The following is a 24,546-nucleotide window of genomic DNA, read 5'->3' on the forward strand; positions in this document are numbered from 1 at the left end:
CAAGTGGCGCTTGACATCTTCCTTGAAGTTGACATCTTTAACCCACAAACCGTGGGCATGAGCTGCACTAGATACACCATCTTTCCTGCCCTGGGAGACTATTGTGATAAATGAAGCTCAAAGTCATCAACTAAATGAACTTAATGAACATTTCAAAAGGATGGCCCATGGATTAAGAGAATGATGGATGATATCTGTATGTATACACATGTGTATGTACATACGTATAGTAGTAGTAAATAGAGTGTATTGGTAAGGCCTCAGCAAATGGTACAAAATAAGGGGTGGAATGTGCTGGTTGACTGAAAGTGAGTTAATTTTCTTAATGCAATTAAAAACTTTCCCTTTTTGTAGCTAGCATGGTCATTATTTTGATTTAGTTTGAGAACTAGAAGATAACACCCCAGGACAGAGTTAATGTTTTGCTTCAAGTAACTTCCCAGTGTCTTTGAGTTAGAACCAAGAGAATGTAAGAGCTTGCTGTTATCTTAGTTTTTGCCTGGGAACCAAGGTCACTGACCTCTCTGGCTGCACGTGTGAGGCAGCTGGGAAAGGGGGAATAGATGTGGCAGACTTTGAGATCCAGAATGATCAATAAGAATATTCCACAGCAGTAGCATCATGCTTCATATTTAAGGAGAGTTGGGATTTTCCATCTAGGGAAGTGATATCAAGATGAACTTGAAAAGGGCCATTGAGTCTGGTCTTGTCATTGTTGTTCCAAAATTCAGAGGCTTCTTGCTGGGAGTGGAAAGCTGTCCGAAGACGATTTTCTGGTTTGTGTAGAGCTTTTGCATTCTCCTTTTTGCCCTTTCTCTCTCTACTCTGTGAACTGTGAGCACTGCCTCACTTATTCCCCATGTATGATAACAGATGGTTTGAATGAAGGCAGTGTGGCATGGAATATCTGGAAAACCTCAGGCTGTGTTGTGCTGCAGTTAAAAATTGTACCCTTGTGAAGTGTAAGACCCCTGTGTGTAAAAGCAAAATAAAGAGACCACCTCAATGCCTTGTGTGGAGACAGTCTTTATAGAGATGTTCTTTCTGAGAAAACTCTATGAAAGATTTCAAAACTCTGGGCTTTTTTTTTCTCATTTTGTCCTCTGACTGAGGCAAGGTTGAGCAGGTACATTTCTTCAGTTTGGAGATGTGGCTGATACAACATTTGCGAAAATTCTGTGGAGCACAGAATAGCTGGCAGATGTCTATGCATCTTCTAAGCACTGAGCTTCTGGCTGCAACAGGGCCCAGTTTGATCCAGGTCAGGGGAAACCAGCCCCTGCCCTAACAGGAACCTTGGGCATGCAAAGGCCTTGTCAAAGCAGTGAAGGGAAGGGAGTAACCTTTGCAGCTCTCCAGACAGCTCCAGTTGCAGATGGGAACTGTGAGGTGTGCGAGTGCAAAGTGTTTTGATTCTAAAGGTTTTGGGGGATGGACATCACAAAGACAGCACACTTGTTCCTTTGGGAAGTGTTTGGGGGAGTGCTAGGAGGTGGGCATTTGATGGATGAAAACAGCTACCAGGAAGAGGCTTTGCTCTCAGGAAATGCAGAAGAGTGCTGTCCCTTCCACAAGGCCCTGTTGAAAAGGTAAGTCCTGAGAACAGCCTGGTGTAGTGCTCCTGACCAGAAGACTGTTGTACATCAAGGACTGAGTGGTCCACTATCCACTAATATGGGAAGGCACAGGCCTGTGTTGTGCTGTCCAATTCTGTATTGTGCTGTGTAAATCACTGGTTGCTAGGATAAACTCAGTTTATTGTAACTGAGGAGGCTGCAGGCAGCTCCCACATGCTACTGGTGTGAAAGCCGCTTGTGAGTAAGAAGTCTGCATAGGAACTACTGTGACAGTAGAAATGATGAATAGAAGTGATTTCTTACATGAAAGTCCTAAAATGGCTTGAATGATTGAAACAGAGGCATTCTTTTCTATGTCCAGGGTCATAGATAGGATAACTTCTCAGACCAGGCGATAGCCCTACCAGAAGGGTGGTGTTTCTGGACCTGTTGGTCACCAACATAAGTGAGCTAATCAGAGATGTCAAGACTGGAGGCAACCTGGGCTGCAGTGATCATGCACTTGTGCAGTTCACAGTCCTGAGGGATACAGGACAAGCAAAGGGTAAAGCCAGGTCCCTGAATTTTTGGGAAGTGTGTTTCCAGCTATTTAAGGAGTTAGTCAATGGAACCCCCTGGGAAACTGTCCTCAAGGCCAAGGAAGCAGAACAGAGCTGGCAGATCTTTAAGGATGCTTTCCATAGAGCTCAAGACCTCTCAATCTTCACATGTAAGAAATTAGGAAATGAAGGCAAGAGGATGGTACGAGTGAAGATTTTCTGGTTGACGTAAAGGGCAAGAAGAAAATGCACATGCAGTGGAAGGAGGGACAGGTATCCTGGGAAGTGTAAGGGACATTGCCTGGTTGTGTAGGGATGGGCTTAGGAAGGCCAAGGTGCAACTGGAGCTGAACTCTGCAAGGGACACAAAGGAGGTCTTCTGCAGGTATGTCAGCCAGGAAGAGAAGCTCAAAGAAAGTGTACCCTCTCAAAGAATGTGATTGGCAAGCTGACAACAACAGACAAGAAGGCTGAGGTACTCAGCAAGTTTTTTGCCTCCATCTTCAAAGGTGATCTCTCTTTCTAAACCTCTTGAGTGGATAGACCTCAAGGCAGGGACTAGGGAGCAAAGCCTCTCCCATGGTTTAGCCCCAGCTCCCCCACACAGCCAGCATCTAAAACCACATGCTGCTCATTCACCCCTCTCTTGCCCCTAGTGGACGTGGAAGAGTATCAGGAAACAAAAGGCTAAACCCATGGGTTGGTATAGGAACAACTTAATGGAATAGCAAAAAAAAGAAAGAAACAAAAAACCAATAATAACAATAATAGTTAAAGAATATACAAAGCGATGGATACACAATGTGATCTCTCACCACGTGACAATCCCAACACTGCAGCTTGCCTCCTCCGAAGCAGCAAGTGTGGATTACTGATCGCAGCCCATGACTAAACTACCCCCCTGTCCTGGACAGCTGCTCACACCTGAAACACAATAGATCCAAAATGCACTGTCCAGAGAGAAGCAGAGAGAACCCAGAGCATCCTAGACTGCCCCACCCCCTGGCAGTGAGATAGAGACACCCGCCTGACCTTTTATAACTGAGCATGACCTTATATGTTATGAAATACCCCTTTGGCGAGTTTTGGGTCAGCTGCCCTGACTGTGTCATCCCCCAAACTACCTGTGGAAATGAATCGTATCTCAGCCAACCCAGCACACACTGTAAGAGGAGATCAGGTTCAAGACCACCTGAGGAACCTGAACATACACAAGTCCATGGGACTTGATGACATGCATCCCTGAGTCCTGAGAGAATTGACTGATGTAGTTGTGAAGCCACTCTCCATGATATTTGAAAAGTTGTGGCAGTGAGGTGGTCACCAGTGACTGGAAAAAGTGAAACATTGTACTCATTTCTAAAAAAGGTAGAAAGGAGGAGCCCAGGAACTACTGACTTGTCAGCCTTCCCTTCGGTGCCTGGGAAGTTCATGGAACAGATTTTCCTAGAAGCTATGCTGAGGCATATGGAGGGCAAGGTGGTGATTTGAGACAGCCAGCATATCTTCACCAAGGGCAACTCCTGCCTGACCAACCTAGTGACCTTCCATGATGGAGTGACTACATCTATGGATAAGGGAAATGCTGTGGATGTCATCTGTCTGGACATCTGTAAAGCCTTTGACATGGTCCCCCACAACATCCCTCTCTGCATTGGAAAGATATGTATTTGACGGGTGGACTATAAGGTGGATAAGGAATTGGGCAAACAGTTGCATTCACAGAAGAGTGGTCAATGACTCAATGTCCAGATGGAGATCAGTGACATGAGGTGTCCCACAGGGGTCCATATGGAACCAGTACTATTTAACATCATAGAATCATGAAATCACAGAATGTCCTGAGTTGGAAGGGACCAACAAGGATCATCGAGTCCAACTCTTGTCCCTGCATAGGACAACCCCACATTTCACACCATGTATCTGAGGATGTTGTCCAGTCTCTTCTTGAATACTGTCAGGCTTGGGGCTGTGACTACCTCCCTGGGGAGCCTGTTCCAGTGTCCAGCACCCTCTGGGTGAAGAACCTTTTCCTCATGTCCCACCTAAACCTCCCCTGGCACATCTTCCTGCCATTCCCTCAGGTTCTGTCATCGGTAGCCAGAGAGAAGAGATTCGTACCTACCCTTCCTCCTCCCCTTGTGAGGAAGCCACAGACCATGATGAGGTCTTCCCTCACTCTCCTCTTCTCCAGGCTGAACAAACCAGGTGATTTTAGCCACTCCTCATATGGGTTTCCCTCCAAACCCTTCACCAGCTTCTGGACACTCTTTAGCAGCTTTTTTTTCGGTATCTTTTTTATACTGTGGTGCCTGGAACTGCACCCAGTGCTCCAGGTGAGGTCACAGCCGGGGAAAATTAGAGCACGACAATCACCTCCCTCAAGCAGGTGGCAATACTGTGCTTGATGCACCTTCATCAACGACATAGACAGTGGGATCGAGTGCACCCTCAGCACATTTACAGATGACACCAAGCTGAGTGGTGTGGTTGACATGCCTGAGGGATGGGATGCCATTTAGAGCAACCTGAACAAGATCAGGAACTGGGCCCATGTGAACCTCATAAGGTTCATCAAGGTCAAATGCAAGATCCTGCACCTGTGTTGGGGCAACCCACAGTATACATTACAGCATATATTACAGGCTGGAGGATGAAGGGATTGAGAGCAGCCCTGTGGAGAAGGACTTCGGGGTGCTGGGGGATGAAAGACCGGATGTTAGCTGGCCATGTGTGCTTGTAGCCCAGAAGGCGGATCATGTCCTGGGCCGCATGAAAAGAAGCTTAACTAGTAGGTCAAGGGAGCTGATTCTGCCCCTCTACTCCACTGTAGTGAGGCTCCACCTGGAGTATTGTGTCCTGGGGTCCTCAGTACAAGAAAGACATGGATCTGTTGGAGAAGGTCCAGAGGATGGCTACAAAAATTATCAGAGGGATGGGAGACCTCTCCTATGAGAAAAGGTTGAGAGACTTGGGGTTGTTTAAACTAGAGAAGTGAAGGCTATGGGGAGACCTTCTTGCAGCCTTTTAATACTCAAAGTGGGCTTAGAAGATGGAGATAGACCTTTTAATAGCACATCTAGAGATAGGACAAAAGGTACTGGTTTAAAACTAAAAGAGGGTATATTCAGACTAGAAATGAGGTAACATGCAAGATCAGGTTGGATGTGGCTCTGAAAACCTAATCTAGTAGAAGATATCGCTGCTCATTGCAGCAGGGGTGAATTAAATGAACTTTAAAGGTCCCTTCCAACACACACTATTCTATAATTCTATGACTCTGTTCTGTCATTCTCTCTTCCTATGAAGCAATGCAGGGCGCCGAACTTGTCAGAGAGACTCTCCTGAACGCATGCACGTCTCCTAATTCTGTAAGCACTGTTATCAGGGATGCTGGCAATCGCGGGGCTGCAGCAGGTGCTGTCGACTGAGCAGGAGTGGGAGGGCGAAGAGGCGGAGGCCGTTGTCCAGCGCCAGAGCGCTGCAGTTGCTGTCGGCGGCTGCGGGTGTCGCTGGTGGCTCACGATGGGCTCAAAGGCGAGCGGCGGCCGCTGAAGCAACGGCGAGCGGGCGAGCGAGCGGCAGGTAGCACGACCCGATCCCGAAGTAGCGCGGTGGGAGCGAGCCGAACCGGGTTACTTGGGGGAAGGCTCAGCGGGAGGAGCGCGGAGACAGGAGGGAACCGCAGGCCGGCGCCGGTAGACGGAGGGGTGCGCGGACAGCTGCTGCCGGGCTCTGCAATGGTGGAGAGAGGAGGGCGCTGGGGCCGGCGGGGGCGAGCCCTGCTGTGGGGCGTGCTGGTGGCGGCGTGGGAGGCGGCGTGGGGGCAGCTGGGCTATTCGATTCCCGAGGAGCTGCCAAAAGGCTCGTTCGTGGGCGACGTGGCCAAGGACCTGGGGCTGCAGCTGCTGGGGCTCAGTGACAGCGGAGTCCGCATCTTGGACAAAGGTAGGACGCAGTATTTCGCCCTGCACGGGAAGACGGGACATTTAGTGACGGCGGAGAGGATAGACAGAGAGCAGCTCTGCGACAGTGTGCAGCAATGCGTGCTGCGCTGTGAAGTGATAGTGGAGGGGAAAATGAACATTTACGGAATCGAAGTGGAAATCACGGACATTAACGACAACTCCCCTAGCTTCCGAGAGGCAGAAAAAGAACTGAGACTGGGCGAGACGACAGCCCCGGGCTGGCGCTTTCCCCTGGCTGAGGCTCACGACCCGGACTCGGGACCGAATTCTGTGCAGAGCTACGAGCTGAGCGGAGACGAGCACTTCTCGCTGGCTGTGCAGGCGGGCCCCAGCGGGGATCAGCGTCCCGAGCTGGTGCTGGCGAAGGCGCTGGACCGGGAGGAAGCGGCGTTTCACGAGCTGGTGCTGAGGGCGAGCGACGGCGGCGAGCCGGCGCGGACGGGCACGGCGCGGATCCGCGTGGCCGTGCTGGACGCCAACGACAACGCGCCCGTGTTCAGCCAGGCGGAGTACACGGTGCGTGTGCCGGAGGACGTGCCCTTGGGCTCCACCCTCGCCATCGTCACGGCCACCGACGCCGACGAGGGACTCAACGGGCACGTGAAGTTCTCTTTGCAAAAGGTCTCCGCTAAAGCTTCTCAGATTTTCCACCTGGACGGTGAGTCAGGAGCGATCACTCTGGTGCGGAGCCTGGACTTCGAGGAAAGCGACTCGTACGAAATGGAAGTGCAGGCAGAAGACGGCAGCGGCCTTTCCGACACTGCAAAATTCGTGATAACAGTGACAGACGTCAACGACAACGCACCCCGGATTTCGTTACAGTCGGCGCTGAGCGAGATCTCTGAGGACGCCCCGTCGGGGACAGTAGTGGCTCTGCTGCACGTGAAGGACCGGGATTCAGGGGCGAACGGTGAGGTGTGGTGCAGCATCACCGACAGCCTCCCGTTCCGTCTGGAGAAGTCCTTCGAGGAGTACTACCGCGTGGTCACTGCTGAGGAGCTGGACCGGGAGCAGGTGTCGGAGTACAACGTGACGGTGCGGGCGGTGGACGGCGGGTCGCCGGCGCTGTGGAGCAGTGCGGTGCTGTGGCTGCGGGTGCTGGACGTGAACGACAACGCGCCGGTGTTCGTGGAGGCGCGCTACAGCGCTCGTCTGCCCGAGAACAACGCGGCGGGCGCGCTGGTGCTGAGGGTGCGGGCGTGGGACGCGGACTGGGGGCAGAACGCGCGCGTGCGGTACCGGCTGGCGGAGGGGCGGGTGCGGGGCGCGCCGCTGTCGTCGTACGTGTCGGTGGAGGCGGAGACGGGCGCGCTGTACGCGCTGCGCTCGTTCGACTACGAGGAGGTGCGCGAGGTGGGGCTGTGGGTGCGGGCGGAGGACGGCGGCGCGCCGGCGCTGAGCAGCAACGTGTCGGTGCGGCTGGTGATCGTGGACGAGAACGACAACGCGCCGCAGGTGCTGTACCCGCCGGCGGCGCCGCTGCTTGCGCCGGGCGCGGGCTGGGCGGGCGTGGAGCTGGCGCCGCGCTCGGCGGAGCCCGGGGCGCTGGTGGCCAAGGTGGTGGCGGTGGACGCGGACGCGGGGCAGAACGCGTGGCTGTCGTACGAGCTGGCCAAGGCGACGGAGCCGGGGCTGTTCCGCGTGGGGCTGCACAGCGGCGAGGTGCGCACGGCGCGCTTCCCGCTGGCCCGCGACGCGGCGCGGCAGAGCCTGGTGGTGGTGGTGAAGGACCACGGGCGGCCGGCGCTGTCGGCCACGGCCACGCTGACGGTGGTGCTGGCCGAGAGCGTGGCCGAGCTGCTGTCGGAGCTGGGCAGCGCGGCATCGGCGGCGGCGCCGGGCGAGCCGGCCGGCAGCCTGACGCGCTGGCTGGTGCTGGCCGTGGCGGCCGTGTCCTGCCTCTTCCTCGCCTTCCTGCTGCTGCTATTCGCGCTGCGCCTGCGGCGCTGGCGCCGCTCGCAGCTGCCGGCGGCGGGCAGCGGCGCCTTGAGCGGCGTGCCGGCGTCGCACTTCGTGGGCATCGACGGCGTCCGCGCCTTCCTGCAGTCCTACTCGCACGAGGTGTCGCTCACCGCCGACTCGCGCAAGAGCCAGCTCCGCTTCTCGGCCGCCAGCTGCTGCGACACCCTCCCAGCCCGCCCGCCGGCTGAGGCTTCGAGTGATCTCGTCCCTACGGGAGATCACGTTGCTGAGAATGGCGAACAAGTTTCCTTTAAGGTACGTTAATTTTTTTTTAACCTTCTTTTGTGTACGCAGTGCTTATGATTCTTAGGGTAGCCACGGACATTTCACAGATCACGGTTCACAGGCTAGGAAATAATATTTTACGGTGGTCACCAGATTGTGAATGTCACCTCCTGAACGTGTGTTGAATCTGCTGTGCATGGTTTAGATGCCATGTTCTGTAACGTCTGTACTGAGCTCATCGTATCTAGATTTCTCTTCGACCTGAAGGTTCCATAGCATGTGGAACTGCACAAGGAAATTTGACACTTCCCCGAAATTGGTTATATACTTCCTAGTACACAGTTCCCAGAATTTGTTTTTCAACCCCTCTTTAGCTCTCATATGCTGGTAGAAGCAGGCAACTCTGTAGCCCGAAAGCCAACATCTCTGAAGTTCCAGTTTACCTGGAAATCAGCCTTCAACAAGTGAGTTAATGAATCACACCTAAGGACTTTAAAGTTCTACGAATAAATCCGTATTACAGGGTGAAAATTGGTTCTGATATCCTATCGAGTTTTTTTCCCACTGCTGGGCTTTGTGACCTAACCTTTGGATTCGATACAAATGTAATTGTCGATTACTGTATAGGCATAGACATACAGAGTTTATTTACTAGAATATAGATGGAAAATATTTTAAAACTAATCACGATTCATCACAGTCTGATTATCGTGTGTCTAATATGGGAATCCGAGTTAGTCTGAGAATATAAAACATTTTACTCCTTGATTCCCATATAATATTTAAACATTTCCCTGACAAACATGCTATTCTGTTTTGAAAACACATCTACCAAACAGGCTGCTTGGAAGTGTCCTGCTGTCCATTACTGATCTTTCATCATGGACTGAACAGGCTTTTAGGACTTCAGGAATATAATGAATGAATAATATTAAGTTGCTCTATTGTTTGTTATTCTCCTATGTAAGTTGGTGATACATTGTGTTGTTGCATGTTAAACAAAATAAACTAGTGGCACATAAAAATGACTACTTTCAAGTCGACAGAAAATCATACTACAAGGTTCCTGGTGAAGGTCCGCATAGATTGTTTTGTGCTGATCCTAGATCCTGCCAAAATATTGTGACTTGGTATCGGTGCTTTTGTGTGTTCATGTTTCAGCAGTGTCCCTCCGTCCCTGTATAAATATCTACATTCTTCTCTCGAACTCGTATAGAGATGCCCACATGCTTGTTACCTCCTGACTCGTGAAACACTGCAAGTTCAAGCCAACTTCTCGTTCGGGTGGGTTATTAATTTATTACCGTGAGTTTTGTATAGGTGCAGCTGGAGGAAAACAGATTGTCCTCTACGGGATGAATGGCCAGAGTTAGCAGGAAAACATTAGCATCCACAGAAACTCAGAGTTTGTGTATATGTGAGAGCTACTACACCGCATAGGTTGTGCGGAGAGTTTCCTAAACTTTCCTGCTTTGTGCATAAGGGGCTATGGTCATACAGCCCTCCTTCAGGTTGGTTTGGTTTGGTTTGTTTTTTATTTCTTCACCGTAAGAAAGGCTATGTTTTAATGTACGGGTGAGATACAGTGGCTTTTCATGATGGTGGGAACTGTGCGTTTTCTCTTGGCTTGTTCAAGAAACAGGAGCTGCTGTCGACATTTGCCACAAAATATTTTTAACGTTTGAGAAAGCTGCAGTAACGGCCGGCTTAGGAGATGAGGACGTGGTTTGTCAGAGACATAGATAAAATAAATTCGGAGTTGGGTTGTATGGCACTGATACAATGATGGGTATTCAGTGTCGAAAGAGATGGGACCAGGTAGGTCTGGTGTGTCCACTGTGCTTTTCTCAGTGTCTAGGATTCCCGGCTTTGCCAGTCCATCAGCGATTACCGTTCAAAGTGAGAAAGTTCAGTGCTAGCTAGGGATCTCCCAACTATCAACCCGCCTCCCCGCCCCCCCCCCATCATCTACTAGCAGTGCTTCAGTGTTCGTCCCGTCCTGCTGTTTTTCTCACGGTGGTGAGGAGATGGCAGCGAGGACACTCCTGCGCCTCACCCTAGAGACCAGCAAGACTGTGGGGTAGAGACAGAGATCCTGCCCTACATCCTCTGAGCAATGGGGGAGGATTTGTTCGGCAGAGGACTTGCAAGTGTAAGGAATTCAGACAATGTGAATTCCTAGATGCACTGTTTCAGCACAGACAGATTTCTGTTTCACGCCTCTGACAGCATCTCTTTTTTCCAAACCCCGTGAGTACGATTCCAGGAGCTGCGTTAGCAGGACCTTCGGGCTGTTGCCTTCCTCTCGGACGCTGCGGTTCTCAGGCACGGACTCCGGGTGTCACTGTTGTCCAAGGCGGAGAAGCGGCTCCTCCGTCGGCTCCTCCCCGGCCCCGGCGCCCGTTCAGTGCCGCTCCACACGGAGCAGAGCAGAGAGCAGAGCAGGAACTGCCCGACTCAGCCCGTCCTCCGACCGGCAACCTAGATTTCATGTCTTTCTCTCAGGTACTGATTTAGCTGCTCGGAAACCCTTATTTTAAATCGTCTGTAGAATACCCTTCAGAGAAGTAGAGCATGGAGGTCCGGCCGACAGCGCAGGGCCGCGCAGCCGCCGGGCGGGTCGCGCTGTTGGCCGTGCTGTTGCTACCGGTGTGCTGCCGGGAGCCACCGGAGCGGCTCCGCTACGCCATCCCCGAGGAGCGGGGCAGAGGCTCGCTGGTGGGGCCACTGGCGCGGGACCTGGGGCTGAGCCCGGCGAACCTGCCGGCACGGAAGCTGCGGATAGTCTCTGGTGACGAAAAGCAATACTTCACTCTCGGGGAAGACAAAACAAATCTCCAGGTAAACGAGAGGATAGACCGAGAGGGTATCTGTGGGGCCGTGTCACCCTGTGTTCTCAGTCTGGAGGCAGTCGTGGAAAACCCTTTCGATATATTTCATATAAGCATTATTATCCAGGATATCAATGACAATGCGCCGCAATTTGACAGAGAACTTTTTGCCATAGAAATGATTGAGTCCACTCCTCCTGGTGTCAGGTTCCCACTGGGCAGTGGCAGAGACCCCGACATTGGGACGAACTCATTACAAAACTACCAACTTACCCCCAACCCGCTCTTCTCCCTTGTAGTGAGAGAGAGTCCTGATGGGATGAAGCAGCCGGAACTAGTGCTGGAGAAGAGCTTAGATCGAGAAAAACAAAGAAATCACAATTTGATACTGACGGCGGTGGATGGCGGGGATCCAGTCCGATCCGGGACTGCCCAGATTAAGATTAACGTGACCGACGCAAATGACAACGCGCCAGTATTCACCAAAGAGGTCTACAACGTCCAACTGCTGGAAAACCTGCCAGAGGGCTCCTTAGCTTTTCAGGTGAAAGCCACTGACAGCGACGAAGGTACGAATGCAGAAATTACGTATTCTTTCAGTGACATCTCAAACAGGGCTCGCCAGCTATTCACTCTGGACTCCAGGACAGGGGACGTGAAGATTAAAGGCTCCCTAGATTATGAAGAAGGGAAACATTATGAAGCAACTGTTGAAGGCAAGGACGGGGGCGGGCTGAGTGCGCACGCTAAAGTGCACATAGACATTCTAGACGTGAACGACAATGCGCCAACACTTTCTGTCTTGCCTATCTTGAACCCGACACCCGAAGACTCAGTCCCGAGCACAGTCGTAGCTGTGATCAATGTCCGTGACAGAGACTCGGGAGATAACGGAGCGGTGAGCTGCACTATCGACGGCGATTTGCCTTTCAGACTAGAACCGTCATCAGAGAACACCTATAAACTAATACTAGCCAGTGCCCTGGACCGAGAAAAGGTGGCCGCTTACAATATCACCATCACTGCCACGGACCAGGGTCGGCCGGCGCTATTGAGCAGCATGGCGCTGGTGCTGGAGGTGTCGGACGTGAACGACAACGCGCCGGTGTTCGAGGAGGCCGCCTACAGCGCCTACGTGGCGGAGAACAACGCGGCGGGCGCGCCGGTGCTGCGCGTGCTCGCGCGAGACGCGGACGCGGGCGCCAACGGGCGCGTGAGCTACTGGCTGGCGGGCGGCAGCGGGGACGCGGCGGCGTACGTGTCGGTGGAGGCGCGGAGCGGCGCGCTGTACGCGCAGCGCTCCTTCGACTACGAGCAGTGCCGTGAGTTCGCCGTGGTCGTGCGGGCGCAGGACGATGGGGAACCGGCGCGGAGCTCGACGGCGACGGTGCGCGTCTTCGTGCTGGACCGCAACGACAACGCGCCGCGGGTGCTCTGGCCGGCGGCGGAAGCGGAAGAGAGAGTGCCGGGGTCGGCGCCGGCGTTGGAGCCATTCGAGGTGGTTCCGCGTTCGGCCGAGGCCGGGTACCTGGTGGCCAAAGTGGTGGCGGTGGACGCGGACGCAGGGCGCAACGCGTGGCTGTCGTACGAGCTGGTGCAGGCGGCGGAGCCGGCGCTGTTCCGCGTGGGGCTGCACAGCGGCGAGGTGCGCACGGCGCGGGCCGTGTCGGAGAGGGACGCGGCGAAGCAGCGGCTGGTGGCCGTGGTGAAGGACCACGGGCAGCCGGCGCTGTCGGCCACGGCCACGCTGCACGTGGTGCTGGCCGAGAGCTTGCAGGAGGCGCTGCCGGAGCTGAGCGAGCGGGCGGCGGGCGCCGAGTCGCCGGCGGAACTGCAGTTCTACCTGGTGCTGGCGCTGGCGCTCCTGTCCGCCCTGTTCCTGCTGAGCGTGGCGCTGGCCGTGCTGGCGCGGCTGCGCCGGGCCGGGCCGCCCGCCGTCCTGCGCTGCCTGGGCGCGCAGCGCTTCTCTGTGGCCGGCGCCGCCTTCCCGGCCGACTTCTACGAGGGCACCTTACCCTACTCCTACAACCTGTGTGTGGCGCCGGGCCGCGCCGTGACCGAGGCCGCTTGGCTGCCGCCGCCTCTGCCCAGCCTGCCCGCGGAGGAGCTTCTGGATGGGGAGCCCGGCGGGAAGCGGAGCCCGAGCAGCAGGGCCGGCGCGGGAGAACGGCCCGCCAACCCCGACGCCCCGCAGGTCTGTAATCCCGCGCGGTCCTTGTCTCTCAGCCTTCCCTAACCTCGTGCTGGGGGTAGTGGGCAGTTCTTCCTTTGTCTGCTTTGGTGGTTAGTGATCATTTATGTTGCCATGAAAGAATGAACTAATCCTGTACCAGCGCTTTTTCAACAGCACGTTCTTCCTCATCAGCTCTTCATCGTGTAGGGTCGGTGGGGTGCGGAGGTTCTTGCCTGTGCTGCTTCCGCTGTGATCGAGATAGTTTTCTTCCTAGTTGTTAGAATCTTTTCTTCTTACTAGCTGGTACCGCCTTTGTTTTGTATTTCGTATCGGCTTCCTTGGCCGTTGAAGGTTCAGGTACAGCTGACTGGTTTTGGGTACGAAGCTTTCTGAAATACTAGTGATGGTGAAGGCGGATCCTTACTGTGTAGTATGAGATTCGCTGATTCTATATGACTGTATTGGGAGACTGGATTTGACGCCTTGTGTTAGAGATGTTTCCTTCCTGAAATTTGCGTGCTTTGTCCATAAAAGGAGAAGTTATGGGTTGCTCCTCCCTGATGAAGGAGGAGAGTGCCGCCCAACTTCTGGTGCAATAAAGATAGCAGAGGCGTGACGGCTTATTTCGTCCAGGCATTGTTTCTCTTTGCACTATGTCCTTTCCCCCCCCCCCTTATTCCGGTTTGGGTTATAGGTCCCTCTTTTTCACCCTTCCCGATCTGTGTTTCATACACAGGTGAAGGTGTAGAATGCGATCTCAAGAAATAAATTGCATTTAGTGTTTCAGACCCTGTGCTGTTTTCGATCCCCTTTTCCCAAGAAAGGGTGCTTGGTCTTTGCTGATGGCGTTGACTAAACGGAGGAAATCTGTCTCCTAGCCACTTTCTGCAATCCTTGTTGTGTCTGCCTGTTTTAGCAGGAGAGTCTGTACCCATCCTGAGAACATATCTTAAACTACAAGGAGATACGCAAAATAACAACGATTAGGCACTTGAATAAATCCCTTTACAAATGGTGTGCTTGGTTTAGGATGTGCAGCTGTACTATCTCGTGCCTACCTAGAGTATTCTGTTGAAAAGGCGTCCTATAAATAGTGAAAACTCAAGGATTAGAGGAATACTTTATTAACAAGTTGTTATCCTTTACACCTTGGTTTCTGAAAAAGGAACGGCCCCTTTCCTAGGTGTTCAAGCTATCGAATTAATAGAGTGTAATTGCGTATAAACTGTACAAATCCTGAATGTATGTGGTGCATTAAAAAGGGAAATTCCAGCCATTGACCTTGTCAGCATTAGTTGCGTCTTTACGTGTTCCAGGAGTTTAATGATTATGCCTGAACAACCCCCACTCCTCAGGATCTGTCATATGGAACAAGATCTAAATTGGCTACTCCATTGCATTTGACTGAGAGTGAAAATCTCGGTTTCAGTGGCTTGACCCTACCTTCTTCTGCCTTTAAATGTCCAATCTCAGTCAGTGGTGGCGGAGTTCTTAATTCCGTGTTTGCGCTGTTCCGAGATCAGCTGCATGGGATCGGTGTTCATGAGCAATTGCCCTGTGCATTAATTATCGAGATATGGGTATTTATTATTATTTTGTTTGTTTGTTTTACTGCGTTGTTGAACTGTTCTTATCTCTAGCCATTAATTTCTTCCTTGCCTTTCGATTCTTTTACCCATCACGTTTGGGCGAGAGAATGGGGGAGGTGAACGAGTGGTTACATGTGGTTGTAGTTGCAAGCTCGGGTTAAACCACAACAGTGCCATTCACCTTGGGCTGGACAAAAGGGTAGAGGTGTGGTGAAACTCTTAGATCTAATGAGCTCTGCTGATCCTGGACATTCACAAGGAAGAAAAAAAAAAAAAAGACGTTTTTTCTTTTTGCACTCAGAGCAGAATAGTGATGACGCTTCTTGATTCATCACGCGTTCAGGTTCAGCTGAGAAGTTTTGGCACCACAAAATGGTGAAATATGTTATGCATTAGTAATTGTTTACAAAGATCCTTATCGTGGTGAGTACGATCCTTGGGCCTTTCTGAAGCTTCATTCTGTTTCTCTGCGGTTTCCCCGGGTAGTAGTGATGGGAAGTGCTGATCCGTGTGTCCATGAAGGCATGAATACAGGGAACGGGATGACCTCCTTCCATTCAGAGCAGTCCCTAGGTGACGGCAGTTCTTGTTTCATCAGTGGTCACTGTTTCAGGTTAAGCTGAGAAGTTTTGACTCCGAAGCTTGTGTTGTCCTTTCAGACAGTCACGATGAAGGTGGAGCCTGACTGTGTATAGTGAGAGCCGCTAATTCTACATGACAGGGTTGGGAAAATAGGGTTGATGCTTGCTGTTGGAGATTTTTCCTTCCTGATCGCTTTTACCTGAAGGGATGTACTTGGACCTGGTTGACGGCTGAACAAAACCCCTTTGCTTAATGCTGTTTCGGTTTTGGGCTCCCGAAGTGTACGTGTAAGTCCACGCATGAAGAAGCTGTAGGTTGTTCTTCTGCCGTGTGCCTTCTTGTCTTCTGAGGGAAGGCCGCTGCAGAAACGGTAGCAGCAGTGAGGCTAATTTTTCCTGGCATTGTTTATCTGATTACTTTGAGCAGTATTTTTTCAGTATTTTTGTTCCCTCTTTTCTTACCTTCCTGATCTTTCTTTTTCTACAGAGCTTAAGCTGTGTAACAGAATCTGCAAAAAGAATGGTTGACTTCTTTATTTCAGAGCATGTTTCATTTTTGCATCCCCTTTCCCAAAGAATGTTTGTTTACCATGAAGTGTTTTCTTCCTTTTTTGGTTTTGTTTTGGTTTGGTTTTTTTTCGGATTTTTTTTTTTAATTATCACCCCGACAGAGAGTGCACCTCTACCTACTGCTGAGTTACTCTAGGAGGGAGCACTAAGTCCTAAGTGCAAGCACAGCCTGTAGTGCAAAGTTATTATAAAAAGAATCAGAACTGGTGGTGTGGAGAAAGGGGAGACATGGAGTATGATTCAGAACCGCCTCGGTGTTGAGATGAAAAGTAACAAAATCAAGAGAGAAAAGTAGTCCCTGAGGAGGACTCCTTTTGAGGGGGGATCTTAATTGCTGCCTTGTGGTACTGGTTAGTCGTTTGGGGATCCCTGTATTGCAGGATCCAGGGACTGACCATTCTGACTTCACGAGTAGTTCTCTTACTCCATGGTGCTCTTTTGATCTGCAGAAAGGCTGAGAGTCAATCAAGGACGACTGCTGAAAAAGCTGTGGAATTGCTGTGGTAGATTTTGCTATCAGACTAATGGGATAAGACATGTAATACTCTACAATTCATGTTACGAAGAAAAATAACATATAGAAACTATCAACAATAAAAACAAACAAACACTCCCGTGTAGTAGAAATAACACAAACACGTGAGGTGTGTTATTTCTTTGTGGTCCAGATCACCTCGAATTTCAGAAAAGAGCTCGACTGGAGAAAAGCCGACGCAGGAGTACACCACTGGAGAGAGGCGATGTCTCCGTGACCATTGTCTCGCGTCCAAGAGCTGTGGGTGCGACAGGCCGGGCGGGCAGCGCTGGGCAGCGCTCGGTGCGTGCAGTGCCGGGAGGAGGCTGCGGGCGCCGCTGTTGACCGAGGAGGAGCGAGAGGAAGGCCGGAGCGCTGCAGGCAGCCCCGCCCGCTGCGGCCCGGCTCCCTCACTCGCTCGCTCGCTGGCTACCGGGCGGTCTGTGAGCGTCCCCGCGGTGCGGAGCCGTGCTGCAGCGAGGCGGAGGCGCCGGCGGCGGCACCTGAGAGCGGCGAAAAAGGGCCGAAAGAGGAAGGCTGCGGGAGCTGCCGTTGTTGGTGCGGTGCTGGCGGGGCCGCGGCGGAGATGTGGGCGGCGGGGAGGCGCTGGGGCCGGCGGGAGCGAGCCCTGCTGTGGGGCGTGCTGGTGGCGGCGTGGGAGGCGGCGTGGGGGCAGCTGCGCTACTCGATTCCCGAGGAGCTGCCGAAGGGCTCGTTCGTGGGCGACGTGGCCAAGGACCTGGGGCTGCAGCTGGTGGCGCTCCGAGACCGAGGCGTCCGCATCTTGGACAAAGGTAGGACGCAGTATTTCACTCTGCACGGGAAGACGGGACATTTAGTGACGGCGGAGAGGATAGACAGAGAGCAGCTCTGCGACAGTGTGCAGCAATGCGTGCTGCGCTGTGAAGTGATAGTGGAGAGTGAAATGCAGATTTTCGGAGTCGAAGTGGAAATCACGGACATTAACGACAATGCCCCTAGCTTCAAGGAAGTTGACCTGGAAGAGAGAATAAGCGAGACGACAGCACCGAGCTCGCGGTTTCCCCTGGTCAGGGCTCACGACCCGGACTTGGGACAGAATTCTGTGCAGAGCTACGAGCTGAGCGGCGACGAGCACTTCTCGCTGGCTGTGCAGGCGGGTCCCGGCGGGGATCAGCGTCCCGAGCTGGTGCTGGTCAAGGCGCTGGACCGGGAGGAGGCGTCGTTTCACGAGCTAGTGCTGAGGGCGAGCGACGGCGGCGAGCCAGCGCGGACGGGCACCGCGCGGATCCGCGTGGCGGTGCTGGACGCCAACGACAACGCGCCCGTGTTCAGCCAGGCGGAGTACACGGTGCGTGTGCCGGAGGACGTGCCCGTGGGCTCCACCCTCGCCATCGTCACGGCCACGGATGCCGACGAGGGGCTCAACGGGCACGTGAATTACTCATTGAAAAAAATCACAGAGAAAGCTTCGAATATTTTCCATCTGGACGCTGAGAGCGGAGTTGTTACGCTCTTGCGGAGCCTGGACTTCGAAGAAGGTGAATCCCACGAACTGGAGGTTCAGGCACGGGATGGTGCAGGTCTTTCCGATACAGCTGAAGTGGCGATAACAGTGACAGACGTCAACGACAACGCACCCGAACTGACAGTGTCCTCGGCGTTGAGCGAGATCTCCGAGAACGCCCCGTCGGGGACAGTGGTGGCCCTGCTGCACGTGCAGGACCAGGACTCGGGGACGAATGGCGAGGTGCGGTGCAGCATCGACGAGAACCTCCCGTTCCGGCTAGAGAGATCGTTAGATAATTACTACCGCGTGGTGACGGCTCACGAGCTGGACCGGGAGCAGGTGTCGGAGTACAACGTGACGGTGCGGGCGGCGGACGGCGGGTCGCCGGCGCTGCGGAGCAGCGCGGTGCTGTGTCTGCGGGTGCTGGACGTGAACGACAACGCGCCGGTGTTCGCGGAGGCGCGCTACAGCGCCCGTCTGCCCGAGAACAACGCGGCGGGCGCGCTGGTGCTGAGGGTGCGGGCGTGGGACGCGGACTGGGGGCAGAACGCGCGCGTGCGGTACCGGCTGGCGGAGGGGCGGGTGCGGGGCGCGCCGCTGTCGTCGTACGTGTCGGTGGAGGCGGAGACGGGCGCGCTGTACGCGCTGCGCTCGTTCGACTACGAGGAGGTGCGCGAGGTGGGGCTGTGGGTGCGGGCGGAGGACGGCGGCGCGCCGGCGCTGAGCAGCAACGTGTCGGTGCGGCTGGTGATCGTGGACGAGAACGACAACGCGCCGCAGGTGCTGTACCCGCCGGCGGCGCCGCTGCTTGCGCCGGGCGCGGGCTGGGCGGGCGTGGAGCTGGCGCCGCGCTCGGCGGAGCCCGGGGCGCTGGTGGCCAAGGTGGTGGCGGTGGACGCGGACGCGGGGCAGAACGCGTGGCTGTCGTACGAGCTGGCCAAGGCGACGGAGCCGGGGCTGTTCCGCGTGGGGCTGCACAGCGGCGAGGTGCGCACGGCGCGCTTCCCGCTGGCCCGCGACGCGGCGCGGCAGAGCCTGGTGGTGGTGGTGAAGGACCACGGGCGGCCGGCGCTGTCGGCCACGGCCACGCTGACGGTAGTGCTGGCCGAGAGCGTGGCCGAGCTGCTGTCGGAGCTGGGCAGCGCGGCATCGGCGGCGGCGCCGGGAGAGCCGGCCGGCAGCCTGACGCGCTGGCTGGTGCTGGCCGTGGCGGCCGTGTCCTGCCTCTTCCTCGCCTTCCTGCTGCTGCTGCTGGCGCTGCGCCTGCGGCGCTGGCGCCGCTCACAGCTGCCGGCGGCGAGCAGCGGCGCCTTTCGCGGCGTGCCGGCGTCGCACTTCGTGGGCATCGACGGCGTCCGCGCCTTCCTGCAGTCCTACTCGCACGAGGTGTCGCTCACCGCCGACTCGCGCAAGAGCCAGCTCCGCTTCTCGGCCGCCAGCTGCTGCGACACCCTCCCGGCCCGCCCGCCACCCGACGAGCCCGCGCCGCTGCTCGGGGAGGACCCCGCCGCTCCCCCGGTGAGTTCCAATGACCGCCCTTTCTCTGTGACACTTCCCTCTGCTGCTTCTCTGTCCTTTCCCTTCTGCGTTCTGCTGCGTCCTGCGTAGGGAGGTTTGGTTACAGGGAAGGCAAAGCTTCGTTCGGCAGCGCGTTGTGCGCTAGTGGCTCTTGGTCTGTGGGCGTGAACCTGTTATCGTTGCTCAGAGTTACCGTTGGTGTGGAAGGGAGAAGTTGGGCTGCTGCTGGCTTGAGCTTTGTTAGCGCAGGGCTTTATGGTTTTATTACGTTGTCAGTATTGTTACACGCTGTTGACTGATCCAGTCTTCTCCTGTAGGGCAGCTACTCGTTTTCTTTTTAGAACCCTGATGCTTCTTCTCTGAAGTGTAGTGTGGAGACAATGTATCTTCATCTCATCAGAGAAATGTGAAAGACACGTATGCGAAGTCCATAACGTGAGCCTGCTGCACTTTTTATAGAAATGGTCTGGGTAACTGGCCCTTTGATGATATGTGCCTGCTGATTTTTGGGCCAAATAATATAGTGCAAGTTGTGAAGGGCTGGAGACAGCTCATGGGAGCTGTTTGTGAAGGCCTCCTAAAGGTCACAAGAGATATGGTTTGCTGCTTTCCATTTTCAGTGCCCATCTGCAGTATGTTGCAACGTGAGTTTCTTCTTCCCAAGTCAGTTTGGCCTAAGACATGTCACTTCAGCTGTATTGGGAGCCATGGGAAGTTCCTCCTGTGTCTTTCCTGGTTGTTGTGGTGTACGCAACTAACAGCTTAAGTATGTAGTAATTAAAAAAATACATGTGTTAATAGTTTAACTGTGTATTCATTCTAAATGGTAGAGCCAAGTGATTATGCATTCCCTCCTAAATACCTGCGTTATTTATCTTCTCTAAAAGCCATAATCTGGAAGCATATGTTCTGATCCCTTCCTTTCTGCAGGCTTTAACTTCTTGCCTGCTTGTTGTAATGATCTGAATGTGAACCTTTGTCTCACTGTGTGGAAGATCCCATCATCTGTTAATTTTTCCTGACTGTCCTTTATATGTCTTTCATGTTTACAGCTGTAAAGAGGAGGACTTCCATAGACATGTTTCCTTAAAATGTTACTGGTGGAAATGGTCTTGATTGTCACATATGCATGCTGAGAAGTCAAATATTATCCGTAGTAAGGAGAAGTTGTCTGTAGAACTTTTTTTGGGTGAAGTCCATCTGATGCTCATTGACAATGATTCGAGCTGTGAAGTGTTTGAGGAGACTGTTGGGGGTGCTGTGTGTGACGAGGTACGGGTGGAGACCTGGCATGTGTTTTGTCGAATCCTGGGGTTTATTTCTGGTGTTCCAAAACTGTGTCTGAAGGTGTCATCTTTTTCAATATCACTGGCTTCCTGTGGGTTTATCACTGTGCTTTCTTATTGCCTGATGTTCCCTGTGGATGGTATTTAAAGGCTTATCTTGCTTCTTGTGATGAGGTAAAGGTGGACCTCTGTGTATCTGATGATGCACCTGAGAAAAATCACTGGAAGAAATGACCTTGTTTGTCACATACACATGGTGAGAAATCAGTACAGGATCAGTACGAGACTGGCCTGGAAGCAGAAGAAGAGGGGGTTGTGTGCTCAATCTGTCTCGGCAGTGCTTTAATATGATGCCTAGTGCCAAGTCCTCTGCCACTTACATTTAGACACCTTTTCCCACGTCCTGAAAAGGGATGACAATCTTCTGAGAAACTAGTCTGCAAGTAATAGCAAAGGAAGGGCAAACATGAATCAGGGATGCTATTTGTAGTAATTGCTGTGTGAAATGTAGTTTTTTCTAGATACATGAGCTTCTAAGACTGAGATGTAGAGTTTCACACTGTTTTTATTAAGCTTTTCCAAGCCTTGACCAGCCTTCCAATGTTATAATGGCCCTTGGTCTAAAGAAGTAACTGTTGATGTTTTGTTTGCCTTAAAATTGCTGTGAATGTAGGGGATGGGAGGGTATTTTTGTTAGGAATTTGTGGGTTTGGGGCTTCTTATTTGAAGTATGTACGAGGAAGATACTCCTTTTTTGTACTGTCATGATCAGCTTTTCCTATGAATGGTAGACATTTGGCATAGAGGTAAACATTGTATTAATGCTTGCAGTCACATCTCTTCCAAATTGCCCATGGCTGAGGAAGGATGGTGGTGTTTTGAGTTGATACTGATGACTAACCCTCTAACTGAGCTACATATCGCTTATGCCCTTTAGAGCATTTTATGTTTCTTGTAATGAGTGTGATGAGCAGACAAGTCTCCATGCGTGCATCCAAGTTGTGATCCTTATTCTGCATCAGGAGAAGTTGTAGGTGCAACATTTCTTTGATGGTGTCTGTCTTCAAAGTCTCCTTCCTTGTTGTGTGATGTCGGAGCACGTTAAAACATTTGGCCTGCACAGAGACAGGGCAGGTGGAAGAGTTCACTGTGTCACCCCTTCCCCCACATTCTGAAAGGACATGACAATCTTCTGACAAATTTGTCTGCAAGTAATAGCCATAGAAGTGCAAACATGACTCCGGGTTGCTATTTCTAGTAATTGCTGTGTGAAACATTGTTTTTCCACATATATGTGCTTATGAGACTGAGATGTAAATTTTTGTCCTCCTCCTGTTCAGCTTTTCCCAGCCTTGACCATCCTTCAGATGTTATTAATGTCTCTGCTCCAATGAAGTAACTGCTGATGTTTTGTCGACATTAAAAATGGTGTGAATGTAGGGAATGGGAGGGTATTTCTGTCTGGAATTTCTGGGTTTTGGGCTTGTAATGTGAAGTATGTGTGAGGAAAGTACTAATTTTATGCACTGTCATGTCCAGTACAGCTTTTCCTGTGAATGGTAATCCTTGGGCAGAGAGGCAAACATTTCAATGACAGTTGCAGAGTCACATCTCTTCCAAATTTCCCATGTGCATGATGGTGTTTTGAGCTGATGCTGATGACTGAGCCTTTAACTGAGCTACATGTTGCATATGCCCTTTAGAGCATTTTATGTTTCTTGAAATGAGTGTGATGAGCAGAGAAGTCTCCATGCATGCATCCATGTTGTGGTACATGGTCTCGATCAGGAGAAAGTTGTATGTGTAACGTTTCAATGATGTTTGTCCGCAAAGTTATCTTCCTTGTTTTGTGCTATTGGAGAATGCTAAAGCATTTGGCCTGCACAGTCAGGGCAGGTGGAAGAGCTCACTGTGCTATAGTTTGTAATGTCTAAAAGAGAGGTATAAATGTTTCATTTCTCCTAGTTGTTCAATGGGGCCCATAGTTGTGCTCCTGTGCATTTTCCTTTTCTTATTGTCCAAAGAAATGTCTTGGAGAACTGTGGCAATGGTCTTTGGTGTAAACTCCTGTGTAATCCTCCCATGTACTTTTTACTAACTAGACCTCAGGGTGCCCCATCTGAAGGGGAAGGTCACATCTATTGCAATTGTCTGAGTGCAGGTGCAGTTCCCATGCTCACCTTCTCTCTGCTGCTTCTCTGCCCTTTCCCCACTGTGTGGAGACATTTGGTTACAGGGAATGCAAAGCTTTGTTCAGCAATGCACTGTGTGCTGGTGGCTCTTGCTCTAGGGAGTTCAACAAAGGATTGTTGCTCACTGTTACAGCTGGTGTGGGTGACAGGAGAAGTGGGGCTCTGCTGGTCTGAGTTTCATTTGAGCAGGGTTTTTTTAATCACATGCCAGGTCATTTCTCATTTTGTCACCTGAGACATGTCAAACTGTTTTTCCTGACACTATTAACTTTTCCAAATTGATGTGTTGTGTTATTAGCAAATGAAACTTCACCTAAGTAGCATGGTCAGATGTCTTTCTGACAGCACATGTGCTTGAGAAGGATGAGTTTGTCTTGAAATGGAACATTAAGGTCCCCATGTAGAACTGAGCTGCTCATCATTTCTGCTTTTCTCAGCCTTCCTGTTTCTCCATGATAACGTGGATAAGAAACAAAATGTCACTGTATTGGTTCATGCTGCCGTATTTTTGCGGGAGATGAAGCAATGGTCTGGGCAACAAGTGGTCCCTTATCGATGTCTGCCTGTTATGAAGATGAAAGAGAATTGTAAAAGATGTGACTATTTGAGGAGATCTCTAAGTGTCTGCGTGTGAAGGGGTATTGGAGAAAATGGGAGATGTTTTTTGCTGATTTCCTGTCTTTTAAGTTTGACTTATTTCAAATGGAGCTGGATGTGCTTGCACTTGAAAATACACTGTAGTCATTACCAATAAAAGAGATGTATCCTGTCAGTAATTACTAACTTAAGAATATACAAGCAGTGGACCAGTACCGGGTCAGTCTGCTCCTTAAACAAAGAGTGATTTGAGTGAGTTTCTCTCCTTGTGGTTTGAACATCCTGCAACATGCATAATTAGTTAAGTTTGTTTAACATATATCTTAAGACTGTCAGAGTGTCCTCTAGATGAACTTGGCTCATTATAAGCTCATTATCATACTAAAAATGACATCCACTTAGGAGAAGACCTGTGCCCAAGTGAAGACCCTAACCCATGTGCATGCGAAGTACACGAAAATTATTGTCTCACCATTTGTATATTACTATGCAATCCTGGAAAGAGGGTGGAAATGTGGGGAGGTCTAACCAAAATCAAAAATATAAATTGTGTAAGTACTGAGAAGAAGGTGTGCTAGCGTGGTGGTTTTATCATTTAGCACTCAACATTGTGCAGTCTCATAATAAAGCAGTATCTTGATCCTGCAGAGAGACAGGGCAGGTGGAAGAGTTCACCATAGTATGGTTTGAAATATCTAAAATGTAGGTGTAAATGTTCATTTTCTCCTAGTTGTTAAATGGAACCCACCGTTGCGCTTCCAGGCATTTTCTTTTTGTTATTGTCCAAAGAAATTACTTAGAGAACTGTGGCTATAGTCTCTGGTATAAACTCCTGTGTGATCTTCCCATGTAATTTTTACTAACTAGAAACCCTTCTGGTGTACCTACTACTGTTTAAATAACCCGAATGTTAACCCATGATTCCTTCACTTTTC

At 51.8% G+C, this 24,546-nt stretch overlaps 3 protein-coding genes across 3 annotated transcripts; all 3 read left to right on the forward strand.

The window, feature by feature from the left end:
* Window positions 1-1,503: 1,503 nt before the first annotated feature.
* Window positions 1,504-10,756, forward strand: LOC135993760 (protocadherin gamma-A12-like). The gene is made up of 4 exons (XM_065643815.1): window positions 1,504-1,589; window positions 4,762-4,907; window positions 5,594-8,301; window positions 10,628-10,756. The coding sequence occupies exons 1-4, from the start codon at window positions 1,504-1,506 to the stop codon at window positions 10,754-10,756; spliced, it is 3,069 nt and encodes a 1,022-aa protein (XP_065499887.1).
* Window positions 10,757-10,845: 89 nt separating this feature from the next.
* LOC135993761 (protocadherin gamma-B1-like) lies at window positions 10,846-14,023 on the forward strand. Its single transcript, XM_065643816.1, has 3 exons — window positions 10,846-11,055; window positions 11,410-13,296; window positions 14,012-14,023. The coding sequence occupies exons 1-3, from the start codon at window positions 10,846-10,848 to the stop codon at window positions 14,021-14,023; spliced, it is 2,109 nt and encodes a 702-aa protein (XP_065499888.1).
* Window positions 14,024-17,100: 3,077 nt separating this feature from the next.
* On the forward strand, window positions 17,101-19,626 carry LOC135993727 (protocadherin gamma-A12-like). Its single transcript, XM_065643750.1, has one exon. The coding sequence runs from the start codon at window positions 17,116-17,118 to the stop codon at window positions 19,624-19,626; it is 2,511 nt and encodes an 836-aa protein (XP_065499822.1). The 5' UTR covers window positions 17,101-17,115.
* Window positions 19,627-24,546: the final 4,920 nt, after the last annotated feature.

Source organism: Caloenas nicobarica, chromosome 13 (assembly GCF_036013445.1).
Source record: "Caloenas nicobarica isolate bCalNic1 chromosome 13, bCalNic1.hap1, whole genome shotgun sequence".
Classification (NCBI taxonomy): domain Eukaryota; kingdom Metazoa; phylum Chordata; class Aves; order Columbiformes; family Columbidae; genus Caloenas; species Caloenas nicobarica.

What these genes read in the sequence shown, in the direction of transcription:
- LOC135993760 (XM_065643815.1), top strand. Translation starts at nt 1,504, where the DNA reads ATGGATGAAAACAGCTACCAGGAAGAGGCTTTGCTCTCAGGAAATGCA. An exon ending in CATGAAAAGAAGCTTAACTA is followed by an intron (nt 4,908 to 5,593) that starts GTAGGTCAAGGG and finishes GTCCAGCGCCAG; the next exon opens with AGCGCTGCAGTTGCTGTCGG. An exon ending in GCGAACAAGTTTCCTTTAAG is followed by an intron (nt 8,302 to 10,627) that starts GTACGTTAATTT and finishes CTGTTGTCCAAG; the next exon opens with GCGGAGAAGCGGCTCCTCCG.
- LOC135993727 (XM_065643750.1), top strand. Translation starts at nt 17,116, where the DNA reads ATGTGGGCGGCGGGGAGGCGCTGGGGCCGGCGGGAGCGAGCCCTGCTG.
- LOC135993761 (XM_065643816.1), top strand. Translation starts at nt 10,846, where the DNA reads ATGGAGGTCCGGCCGACAGCGCAGGGCCGCGCAGCCGCCGGGCGGGTC. An exon ending in CGGCACGGAAGCTGCGGATA is followed by an intron (nt 11,056 to 11,409) that starts GTCTCTGGTGAC and finishes GTAGTGAGAGAG; the next exon opens with AGTCCTGATGGGATGAAGCA.